At 41.5% G+C, this 12536-nt stretch overlaps 1 protein-coding gene across 4 annotated transcripts in view; it reads left to right on the top strand.

Annotated features, from left to right (window-relative positions):
* sh3kbp1 (SH3-domain kinase binding protein 1) overlaps positions 1-12536 on the top strand; it is a 36958-nt gene that overhangs the window by 22198 nt on the left and 2224 nt on the right. For 3 of the 4 annotated variants that reach the window (XM_069667313.1, XM_069667316.1, XM_069667315.1), the window contains 14 exons: positions 313-451; positions 576-655; positions 2346-2435; positions 6478-6544; positions 7854-7948; positions 8142-8237; positions 8350-8401; positions 8498-8569; positions 10168-10306; positions 10402-10472; positions 10607-10713; positions 11087-11209; positions 11767-11978; positions 12053-12116. In XM_069667313.1, coding sequence (XP_069523414.1) covers positions 313-451; positions 576-655; positions 2346-2435; positions 6478-6544; positions 7854-7948; positions 8142-8237; positions 8350-8401; positions 8498-8569; positions 10168-10306; positions 10402-10472; positions 10607-10713; positions 11087-11209; positions 11767-11978; positions 12053-12116 — 1407 coding nt within the window. The remainder of the gene's footprint in view (positions 1-312; positions 452-575; positions 656-2345; positions 2436-6477; positions 6545-7853; positions 7949-8141; positions 8238-8349; positions 8402-8497; positions 8570-10167; positions 10307-10401; positions 10473-10606; positions 10714-11086; positions 11210-11766; positions 11979-12052; positions 12117-12536) is intronic. The other variant, XM_069667314.1, reaches the window with a different exon arrangement.

Genomic DNA, 12536 nt, shown 5'->3' on the forward strand with positions numbered 1-12536 from the left:
ATAGACCCGAATACAGAAAGTACAACCAAATACTGAAATATGACCAAATACAAGAAATATAGCTAGCTACAGAAAATACAATCAAATACAGAAATTACACCTAAATGTAAGAAACTACAGACAAATACAGAAAATGTCACTGAACACATACAACACAGCTAGATTCAGAATGTACAACCACCTACAGTTCACTTTGGGGTGTATTTGTGATTGGATACTATCGTGAGTTCATGCTTGTTTGTAGAAGTATCTGTGTACATCTTTGTCCCTGTGTGTTACAGCGTGTTGTGTGTGTACGTGTTGTGTGTTCAGGTAGAGGAAGGATGGTGGGAAGGATCTCTAAATGGGAAAACTGGAATGTTTCCCTCCAATTTCACCAAAGAGGTCCAGGCAGAGTCGGAGACGCCGTCTTTAGACACCTCGCAGGAGGAGCTGCGCAGCGGGCGCACCAGTGAGTCTCAGCCAATTGCATAGGAGGAAGGAACCCGAATACAAACTGGTTCTGGGTGCAATTTTAATGACTTTATATGTTTGACTTTTCATGTAAATTACAAAGGATCTGTATATGTGTTTAGGTAAAGACAGCCCTGGCAGCGAAAGTGATGGAGGGGACAGTCGGTCAGAAACAGGGTCAGCAGAAATCCAGCCCAAGAAGGTAAACAATGATGTTACAGATTGATGCAAATGTTTCACGTTGCACTAATGTTCATCTTAGTCCCCCTCTACATTGTGTTTCACTGCATTTTGTTCATCCAATTTATTTTGGATGTTGTTTCTGTCGCATCACATCCACATCACATCCCAACAGCAACTAAACACACAAAATCCTTTGTCTGTGACTGTCAAAAGAACAACTTATAAGATAATAAGTCCGTCTAATCATATTATTTCATCATCATGACTTGCTGGGTTTTACTTACATGTCTTCCTACATACCTGCCGACCCGTGGCAATCACTGCTCATAAGCTAAGTCTTTCAGAAGCTAAAGCTAGTGTGCTGGTTGCTAGCTTGCTGATTCTGGTTTCCCAATTGCTTAGCTACTAGTTGAATTGAAAATAAAAAATGCACAGAAAAGCAAGTGGATTTAAAACCAACTAATCTCACTGATGGGTTGGATTATGGAAGTTAAACAAAATGGCGATAAAGTCTAGGGGCTGGGCAGAGAAGGCACGTCGAAGCAGAAAATCCACACACTGTCCAAGCACTGGATCATGCTCCCGAGTGTTTTTTTTAATTTAACTACGACCACGGGTGGGTGACGTTTCAAGCATATGCTCTTCTTCAGACGTCAGCATGATCCAGTGTGCGGACTCTAATTATGTTTATGACTCAACCACTTGATTTGTTGAGGGTGCAGTTTACATGTCATGCCAAGCTGCAAACGTAAACATCCAACAATGCAAGGGACAAATGGGAGCTGTGTCTGTGTGGCTGTGGCTCTTCCAGTCTGCATGCTGGAGTGCCCTCGGTAGAATATTTTTATGCAAATAAATTCCTGTTGTGCAAAGTACGCTGATTGGTCAGGGGCATAATTTAAACCATTTAACTTTTTTATTTTAACATTGGGAGCATGCATTTTATGAAAAAACAGATGCTAGAGCAGCTGTTTTAGCTACATTTTATGCAGAAGTCCAATCACTGTTGATGTTGAGTAGGCAATAGAAGCAATAAATATGTCTGACGGCTCTGCACAGACTGAGAAAGATAAGTTCTCCTTCTCCTGGAGCTGTGGTGGTGGTGCGTACATCTACCAGGATGCACTGTGGCCTCGCTCTTCCATTTCTATGGCTGTCATCTGTTATCTGGCTTGAATAGATATAGCCGAGTCTCCCGAAACACTGTAAATGTATCCTCGCCCTTCACTTTTCGGGACGTCATTTTCACTGTTTATAGTGTTGTCTTTTTTTATCTAGTTTGCAAAACAATTGAGGCATGAGGGGTTAAAAAGCCAAAGATAAAATAGCTATCTGTTCCTCAGGGCCACCGCAAACATCGAATGACGGCCCCGGTGCAGAACAAGATAAGAAACAGATTTTTGCAGCTGTGTCGAGCTGCTCCCCAGAGATACAGACATTAGAAACAACTGCAGCCTTTTTTTTTTTTTTTTACACTTTATACTCAGAACATTTGCAAAATTTCCCTGCAAACCCACTCAAAGTGTTTCAGCTGACTGCAGCAGCTGCCACCCACGAAGCAAGATGCAGACTTTCATGGCCAGCTCATGAAGCAAACAGGGGTCAGCGTTTGAAACTTGGACCACAGCTGTTCTATTTATTTTGTCGGTGAAACGTTCCTTTTATGTTTTGTTTCAATTCCTTTTTTTCTTCCTTTAAACCACGCGTAGGTCCGAGGGTTTGGCTTTGGCGACATCTTCAAAGACCAGCCAATCAAGCTCCGACCTCGGTCTATGGATGTGGAATCGGAGGGGGACAAGGTGAGACACACGCACAAACACACACACCTTGAAGACCTATTACTTAATACATTTTTCGATACTGTGATCATTGCATTGTGAGCAGAAAGGGAAGGAAGTTCCCATTCTTGGCTCCTCCCCTTCCTCTGTTACAGTTTTACTGCACAGGAAATGGTTTTAATGTAACCCACGCACACACAAACACACACATCCTGCAGGGATTTGACAAGCAAAGCAGAAGTGAGAGCTTGGTGGGGCAGAGAGAGAGAGAGAGGAGGGGAGGTAACACAGCTTTTCACTGACGTTTACACATTCACACGCACACACACACACACACACAGTCTGCTGCTGCTGGAGCTCCGTCTGTCTGTGACACGAGGAGGACACGGTAGGGTCGAGTTTTCTCTATTTCTGCGACTCTCTTTCAACCTTTTTATTTATTTTATTTCCATCCTGTGTCTCTCACGCTCTTCCCCTCTTAGCCTCAGCTTTTCCCTCTGCTTAGTGTGCACTGTTTTATGTCAAATTAAGCTGTTAGGTTACTCGGATAGATAAAGCATGCAGAAAAGCAGTTTCTTTCTACAGTGTTTTTATTCAGATAAGAACATAAAGGAAAGAATAATGAAGTCTCTGTTTTGATGTTCATAATAATATTTTAAAGACTGTTTCACCGTGCAAAGGATAACGTTTTTTTGTGGGGAAAGGTTTTGATACTTATTTTTCTTTAAATTACTTTTTGGACATGGATTTAAAGGGTCAGTTCACCAAAATTTCACGGAAAAAAAGCCACGGTTTTGTCACCTTTTTCTGGCATGGCAGATTCTTATTTGCAGAATGTTTGAAAAGCTACCTTTTTAAAGGATCAGTTCACCCTAAGGGTCAAAAAGGCAGATACCTGCGAGGCCTGATAATATGAATATTCAGGTTTGTGATTTGAGTGAATTGGCCCTTTAATGTTTTAGCCAAAAACCTGTGAAATGTAAGCACATTTTCACCACCAAAAGATGTAAAACTCTTTTAAAAATCAGGTTTATTATCCTTTCTTTTAATATGTATTAAAAAGTGCTTTATTTTTGTCTAACCATGCGAACTAACTGTACACTTTCATATCATCATCTGCGTAACAGAACAGAGGTCAAACCACAACACCACTTGTTAAGCTGTTTTATGTCAACAGGATAAGAGATGAAAAGCAGGGGATAAAAAAAAAGGTGCTAAAAACAAGCAAACCTGTTTATTAAAATGCTCTTAAAAACCCATATTGGGTGTGAAAGCCTCGTGTAGCTCCTGCAGACATATTAGTGAGTGTGTGTGTTTGCCCTGGAGGATGTGTGTCAGCCTGTCCTGCTGAGCGGGAGGCTGTAACGTTGCTTTATGGCGAGACGAGACTCTCTGCTCTCTAATGAGGCTCTGAGGAGGTGACAGCAGACCGTCTCCATCCGGGACGAGGGGGTCTCTGAGTCACATGAAGCCACGTCAACTGTGACTGACGTTCAGTGTGCAGCCACAGAAGTGTTGCATGCTCTGCTGCAAGTCTTCGCACACTTATCGAACGTAGTTTTATTTTGAAGGTGTTTTCTGGCTTTGTTTGTTGTGGGGTGGATTCAACAGCACCAGTACTCTCTTAGCCTTACAGCAAGCAAAAGGGGACTTTTTCAGTGTTTCCTGGAGATTTCTGTCTTTGCGGTGAGTCACTTGTCCTTGAGATCAGCTGAGTCCTCAATGTGAAACAAATGTCTGCAGTGTTGAGTCCTTCCCTGAGGCAGGGCCGTCCACGAGACCTCGTCTGTGATAGGAAAAAATGAAGATTAGCCCCTAAAACAATCTGTTGTGGAATTATTTCACTTGATTGTTTGAACTCCCGCCTCTGGCTTTAATGACACGATAATAAAACCACAAGATGTACAGTGCAGCAAATCAGGGTCATTTGAGGTTCTTCAGCTCAAATAAGAGAATAGTTCAAAGAGGGGAACACTGAGACGCTTTTGTTTATGAAACTGAAAGAAGTTTAAAGTCCGACTGTCTGAGTCCAGAAGCAGTCGTGTTACTGCTGGCATCCAGAGGCTCTTATTGGTCGATCCTTCATGCCTATAAAGTAGTAGTGGAATCTATAAGTACTCAATTTCTGTGTCTAAGTGTCACTTCTCAATGATCAAATCAAATCCCTCTAATGATATGTCCCTTAGCACGTCCTGTTTCACTCGGAAATACGTCACGATACGGAATCTAGATACTCTCGAAATGCCGTTTCAGCTCGACTTTAAAGGTCCAATAAGTAGGATTTTTCCTTGCGTTTTGTCAACAACACATTCAAACTGGGCCCCTCCTCCTGAGCTCACTCTCTCGTGTAAGAACACACCCACCACGCCGAGCTGACATCGACAGCATCACTTTAACCTTTGCGCTAGCATGCAAACCGCCGGTTACCGTGACACTAGCATGCTAAGCGCCGGTGACCTTTGCGATAGCGTGCCAACTGACGGATAGCTTTGTGCTAGCATGCTAACCACCAACTCTGCATCACTCTTCTGCCATGTTTGCCGGTCTGAATGGGGCTGAAATGTCAGTAAATTGAATAATTCTGGTTTGGATAAAGAGCTTATTTGAACTTGGATTAATTCTGATTACGATATAGAATAAATATAGTGATTAGATAAGTCCAATATGAAAATAATAATTTGCCACTGGGTATTTTAACAGTGTGATATTAGTAATACTTCCACCACAGCTGCCTATGGCGCGCTGCAGGGATGATGTAGTTTTGGAGGCCGACCCTGAAGCAAAAAAAAAAGAAGTGGGAGTTTCGGTGGAACATTATCGCATAAAATTAGAAACGAGAAAACTTTCTAATACCTTTTTTAAAACATGTAGGAGCTTTAAAAGGTCACGCGTGGGGAGTACGTGAAGTATTATTTTGTCAAATGAAAACGCGCTGACTCATTCCTCAGTTTCAGGACGTACTTCTGCAGGAACTCTCGAAGTGACACTTGATACTTTGACATTAAAACCTCTCTGATGTTGTAATGATGTCTCAATGCTTGTGGCACCACATGGGTCTCATTAGAGAGGGAAGGGTGTGTAGAGAGAGGAGAGAAGTCAGAGGAGGAGGAGGAGGTGGTGCGGGTTTTTTTTTTTCTCTCTCGAACAGAACAGAGCTGTGTGTGTGTTCGGGACAGAGCGGGTCTTGTGAATGTGTGTGTTTTCCTGTGGAAGAGCCACCCTGGTTCCACAAACACTGTGGAGGGATCCACTCCAGCCGGAAAACAACGGCTCCTTTAACAGCAACCACACTCACACACACTCACACACTCAGGCTTCATCGTTGAGTCAGCTCGGTGGTGAACCCGATCTCATCCTCTCTAATTAGCCGGTCAGTGTGGAGCTGTTCGCTGGAGAGAAGTGATTATTTCAATTTAATTGTTTATTTTTGTTTTCGCTGTACAATTTGTTCTTCATTACATTTAATCTGTAATATTACTTCATTTCTACGTGATGATCTTGTCGTGCTAACAGCGTCTCTGGGGATGAAGTGTAATGACTTTGGCAACCTCTTTTCTTATCGTGTACAAACAGGTCCAAATGTTAATTAGTCATTAACACCTGCAGCTGTACTTTGTGTTAAGTACTTATTAGCAAATGTTAGCATGCGAGCTGGAAGTCTCGAACTAAACCATCCATCCGTTATCCTGTTCAGGGTCGCAGGGTGGCTGGATCCTATCCCAGCTGTCATTGGGCGAGAGGCGGGGTTACACCCTGGACTGATCGCCAGTCAATCACAGGGCTGACACTTAGAGACGATGCTCACATTCACACATACGGGCAATTTAGAGGCAACAATGAACCTAACGAGCATGTCTTTGGTCTGTGGGAGAAAGCTGGAGTGCCTTGAGGGAACCCACACACACATGATTCAAACCAGAAGCCTTCTAGCCAAACCAAACAAGTGAACACTAAATTCGTAGCGCTCATTATATGCTCAAAATGATATCATCTATTTTGAGCATGAGATTGTGCATAATTGAGTCTAAAACTAAAGTGTTTCTTCCATCTGTGCTTCCCTCAGGTCAATGAGAAAGCAGCGAGCGTCGCCGCTGACAACATGAAGACTGAACCAGACGGCAAAGCTAAAGGTGAGACGTTACAGCTTCACTGTTGTAAATATTATTCCTACTAAGATGCTGAGAACAGTTTGGATTTGTACCTTGAACAACCACAGTGGTAGCTCCACATGTAATAAAGTGGTAGCCTCAAAGATCTCAGTTTTGTTTTCTTTGGCCGCACCTATGGTAATAAATGGTACCATATACCACATCAAACACACGTCTTTTACTGTACATGTTTTACAGATACAGTATAAATGAAGTTGGTCTCTTACAGATGGATGTGCTGTATCTGAAATTGTAATCATATGATGAGGACATGGTTTAGTGATCTGCTCTGTTTCTTTTTTGTATCTATTTTACACACAAATTGTTCCATTGTATAAAATCCATGAAATGTAAAGGACACGATAGTGTGATGATATATGTTGTATCACAGCCAGGGTTGCCAGGGTTACTTTAGAAATGTATTCAGATACAGATACTAATTCCCTGTTAAAAAATCTGTAACCTAATATCACAATTTTAAAGTAACGGATAACTTTCAGTTACTTTTGGATTACTTTAATGCTAAATCTGCAAATAAAATTTCCACCCGGTGAAAGCGTTTTTCATTGCGACCACAGACTGAAACTTGTGTGTAGTGAAGTGTCGTAACGTCTGCGTGCAGGTGCACGGTATTTTCAGAGACGGTCAGACGGACGGTTTCGAAATGAGACGCCAGATGTTACAGAGCATCTTTGGTATTACATCATCTTCATTTTAAAATGTATTTTAAAATTGTAATCCTGCCAGTAATCCCCATTTTTAATTAATGTATCTGTAATCTAATTACCTCTTTTTTCCTGTAACTGTAACTGAAAACAGTCGCCTTTTTTTGTACCCTTATTACGTAACGCCGTATTCCATTACTCACTCATTACCCATAATCACATCCTTCCTGTATTTTTGAAAAGCTGAAAAAAAAACAATTTAAAAATGGAGAAAAACAGATTTTGCAACACAAGTTGTCTTTAATTTCACCACTTTTTGTTTTTCTGATGTTATACATTTATTAGTTGACCTTCAGGGACCTTTCTTTCCTTTTTTCCTTTTCTGATCTGCCCTTGACCCAGCATTACGTTATTTACTGTAAACTATGGAGGTAATCTTCTTACAGCTGAAAACACAACAGCAGGAGGACATCAAGTCTGTGTGATAATCTTTACTATAGTCATTTTTTCTCTAAATAATCTGGGTTTTTTCCAGGGAAACTATCAAACATGTAATAAAAAAGGAACACACAACTCTGTGCACGTCCTACATTCAAACCTCTGACTAGTCTTGATTTGATTGGCAGGACGTGAGCAATGCAAGGTCCTCTTTCCATATGAAGCACAAAACGAAGACGAGCTGTCACTCAAAGAGGGCGAAATCGTCAACATCATCACCAAGGTCGGTCTGTGTTTGTGTGTGTACAACTTGGCTTATACTGTACGTGGGTGCGCTGCATGTTTGCATCATCTGGTTATTTTCATTTGTTTGTGCAGGTAGTGAAAACACAATTTGCATCCAGCTGCATACTAAATACATTTATCAGGCATTTAAACAGCAGGTGAGACCAAACAGTTTCTTGTCTTTTATCCAGGAATGTGCGGATGCAGGCTGGTGGATGGGGGAGATCGGGGGACGGCAAGGTGTTTTTCCAGATAACTTTGTCAAGCTGCTAGAACTGGAGAAAGAGGTAATTTTGGAGCAAGAACACACATCGAAAAGTTGTCTATTTACCGTGAAAGTAAGTCTGAAAGTTCTTGAAGTGGTTTGTAATCTATTTCTGTGTCTGTGTGTGTTTCCAGAGACCAAAGAAACCGCCTCCTCCCAGCGCACCTTCAGCTAAACACAACGCAGGTACAGTTACACCGCATGTCTTTATTTTCAATCTCCTCTTTTGTATTGTTTTGAGATAGAGACAGACAATCAGAAACCTTGAACTCTGACCTGTAGAGAGAAAGTCGGAGGGCAGGAAGGTTCCTCCTGAGCGACCTGAACATCTGCCGCAGAGAGACCAGGATCGAGGTACAGTCTGGGCCACTTTGGCTCTGCTCAGCCGACCTTCAGCCTGCAGCTGCTGCAGCAGCTCACTACTTCCTTCTGGGGCTGGTTTCACAAAGACTCAAACAAATAGACAGACTTCAGATAGACGTCTAAAATCGTTGCGCAAAGCAGCTTAGACTATGTTAAGTAGGACTAAGGCACAATGAATTCTGGGTAACTTGTTTCAAAGTCAAACAAAGGCCAAATGAGTAAAGAAATCCAACTGCCGAGCTTCATTTACTCGAGCCGAAATGTTTTTTTTCTGGAAGAATTTAAGAGTCACAAGGAAATTTTACTTTGAAAGTCTTGATGGTGTGACATTGAAAAAGAAAACTGCAAGATAATTGCAGGCAGTTAAAAAAGATTGACAGGAAATTAAGGGTGATATAAAAACATAATACGAGACGAAAAACAAGCGAATATTACAAAAAGATGGGATCCTGAAGCAGAAGGCGGACCAGAAGAAACGCTTCAAGATGCTGCAGAAATAGTGCCTTTATTTTGGGGGTTAACATGTAAGTAGTGACACCAGTGTTGACCTGTGTTAGCATGGGACTTAGGCTTGAGTTAGCCTGAGGGGAGGATATCTAATTGGTTAGGTTTTAAATGAATGAATCTGTACTTATGTGAAACAGTGAAGCTTTCATTAAACTGTCTCATGGACAAAATTAAGACTTGGCAGTTTAAAAGATCTTTGTGAAGCCAGCCTGTCTGTTCAGCTGACGTTGGACGGACTACTAACGAACATGCTTTATATTACCAATCAGTATTCAATTTGCTGGTGGGTTTTTTTTTCAGCTGTAAATGGAATCAAACACGCAGCAGGTTTCTTTGTTGTCAGTTCCTAGTCGATGTTGAAACAAGAGAAGCCGTATAATCGCTTGCAGCATGTCTGCCCCCCCCCTTTGTAGTGCAGAGGAACAAAGCTTTGATTGAAGAAATGGTGTCAGACTCGGTCTGTGCAACAGGAAGTCTCGGGCATTGTGCTTTCGATCTTGACAAACACTGCAACCATCTGGTGTTTGACACAAGCTTCCAACAGTCATCTCATTATGTCTTAACAGAAAACAAACACTGGTAGACGTATTCAGATCTTACACCGAAGCAAAACTACAAATACATCAATGCATCAATGTAGTAGTAAAAGTCCTGAATGTGAAAGGTTACTGAATAGGAAAAGAAAAAGAAAACCGAGCATCTCTTCGGCTTGTGGGCAGTATTTGCTCTCGCTCACTCCTCGGTAAGATTAAATCTCATACGTGCATATCAACCAAAAACTAATAATACATAACAATACAACCTTGACGCATGATTTTCCTGACCCTATTTGATCCTTGCAGCTTTTTCCTTTTCTTCTTGTTATGTTCTTTCCTCTCATTCTTGCAGCCTCGGGCGACTCCTGACATTTCTTTCTGTTCTTTAACAATGCATCCAGCCTGCTGCAGCTCATGCCGTCATCTCTGTAATCCTACCTCGCCCTCACCTTATTACACATCTCCTGATGTGTGTATTTATGTTCTGTTTTTTGAGTTATTTTTGAACCTCCCTGTGTGTTTGTATGATTTTGTTTGTGTGTGTAGGTGATGAAGGGAAGTTTGGAGAAATCCCGAAGCCTTCCCTACCATCTATCCTCCCCAAAAAACCCCTCCACCCAAAGACAAGCTCCTCCTCTTCCTCCTCACAACCCCCGCGGCGTCCTGAGAGACCGCCCCCTATAGCGTCAGTACACACTCACACACGCTCTCAGGATAAAAATCCCATATATCCCTCTAAGAGAATACAGCCTAATAGTGTTGTATGGTTTACCTGCTCAGGTCTGAAAGCCCCAAGTCTGAGGGCGGGGCTTCAACTCCAGATTCTGCCCCTGATAGGTCACATGACACCGGTGAGTTTGACGGACAGGAGTGTCGACCAGTGAGATCCAGATATGGTGCCTCAGTATCTACCAGAGCGCTCTTTCTTTGTCGCTGCACATGTGAAATTTAATATGACAACCATTTGTGTGTCTGATGTGTGCAGATGTGGACCTGGACGCGGTGGTGTCCTCGACAGAGAAGCTGAGTCATCCTACGGCGTCACGGCCTCGAGTCACAGACCGCCGGCCTCGCTCACAGATCATCACAGCTGTGAGTGTGCTAACTGTTTAGTTAGTGTGAATGCAATATCTCAGCAAATACTGGAGGGATTTCTTTATATTTAGCATAAACATCAACTTCCGGTGAAGGACTTTTTTTTTTAATATACCTGACCGTGTTTATATTTGAAGGGAAACACTAATGGATATAAACTTGCAGCATGTTTGGTTGCGGGGGCATTTAAAAGCAGGGCTGTAATTCTACTTTGATAATGGATAATTACTTTTTTATTTTTTTTAATACCTTTTTAAAGCCTAGCAATTGTCAACAAAAAATAAACTACTTCTCATTGATTTATTTTTGCTTCCCAAAGAAATAAATTATTACATTTCTCAACACATTTCTCTCTGTCTCTCTCTTGCAGTCTGCCCTGTCCAGTATTGATATGGACTCTCCTGTGGTGGAGGAAAGGAAGGACAGAGTGAGGGAGGAGCCGGAGTTCAGACCTGTGGAAGTTACCCTGCGGAAAGGAGTTCCCAACATCCATGTAAGGCCAACTTAACTGTTCAATATTTTTTTCATCCAGCAGAGGGCAGCACATCACAGATTTTTATGTTCCTGGGCAGTGTTCAAACTGTTTAGCTTACAGTGCTCTGACCAATGACTAAATGAAAGTTAATCAATATTGTAATATTTAGTTCAGTTATTTCATGCTTTATACCAATGAACAATCACAAAACAGTTTAGTTAAACAACAATTCAATTCTTCAAGTCAAAAGTGGATATTTTAATATATCATCTATGTATAAAGTACACATTGAGTTTTTGGTCTGGATTTGTTGATGATGAACTTTACATTATTCTCAGCGTTTTATCTGAAGTTTCCTAAAAAAAAATTAGACTGAAAGATAATACTTGACTTTGGAAAACAAGAGTTGACACAAAAATCTCACTTTTTTCCACACATTTTATCTCACTTGTAATATTGTATTTCCAAGCACTTGTAATTAAAAAAAGTTATGCAGAGCCCCCACTTTATATCCCAGATGTATTAGGAAAATACAATAACTTCTGAAACTCTCACTTGTTTCTGATTTTCCTCAGGCACCTGACAGCAAAGCACCACTGCCTGCCAAACCGTCTGTCCTAGCCCCGCCAAACTCCAGCCATCGTCCCGTGTCCCCGTCTTCCTCCCCGGGTCTGACCCCCTCCCCCGAGCTCCGGCATTCACCTCTGACATCCCCGACACTGGAGGAACTCAGGAGCCAGCTGAGAGACCTGAGGTCCTCCGTAGAACTGCTTAAGAGCCAGCACAGGTACAGGATATACCTAGGTGTGTGTGTACAGGTGTATCAGAGTCATGAAGCTAACGTGTTTTTGTGTGTTTCAGGCAGGAGATGAAGCAGTTGTCCAGCGCGTTGGATGACGAGAAGAAGATTCGTCTTAGTTTACAGGTGAGGCTCAGGACAGAGTGACCGGTTTGGATTTGTCTTAATCCAACCACTAAGACTGTGTCAGGTTTAACAAGTAGGGCAACAAGTGAATAAATGAACAATAAATGAAAGAGTTATTACCGTACATGTTTTAAATATAATAGATATGCGCTTTATATTTTGGATTTATGCATGTATTCCTTTATTTAGGGTTACATTTATTTATCTGTTTAGAAGTTCCCCAAAAATTAACTTAAACAGCACTAAAAATCTGGTTAGACATCCATTAAAAGGTTTATCCAAATAAAATAAATGTATTATCTGTATACATAGAAATAAGCTATACCTTTTGACATATGTGCCCTTTAGCAAAGCACAGGTACTTTGTACATTAAATACATTTGTAACTATGAAATATAATCAATCCTACACAAGTTACAG

Source organism: Semicossyphus pulcher, unplaced genomic scaffold (genome assembly GCF_022749685.1).
Source record: "Semicossyphus pulcher isolate SPU_LCO1_2020_fin unplaced genomic scaffold, fSemPul1.0.p SCAF_18, whole genome shotgun sequence".
NCBI lineage: Eukaryota > Metazoa > Chordata > Actinopteri > Labriformes > Labridae > Semicossyphus > Semicossyphus pulcher.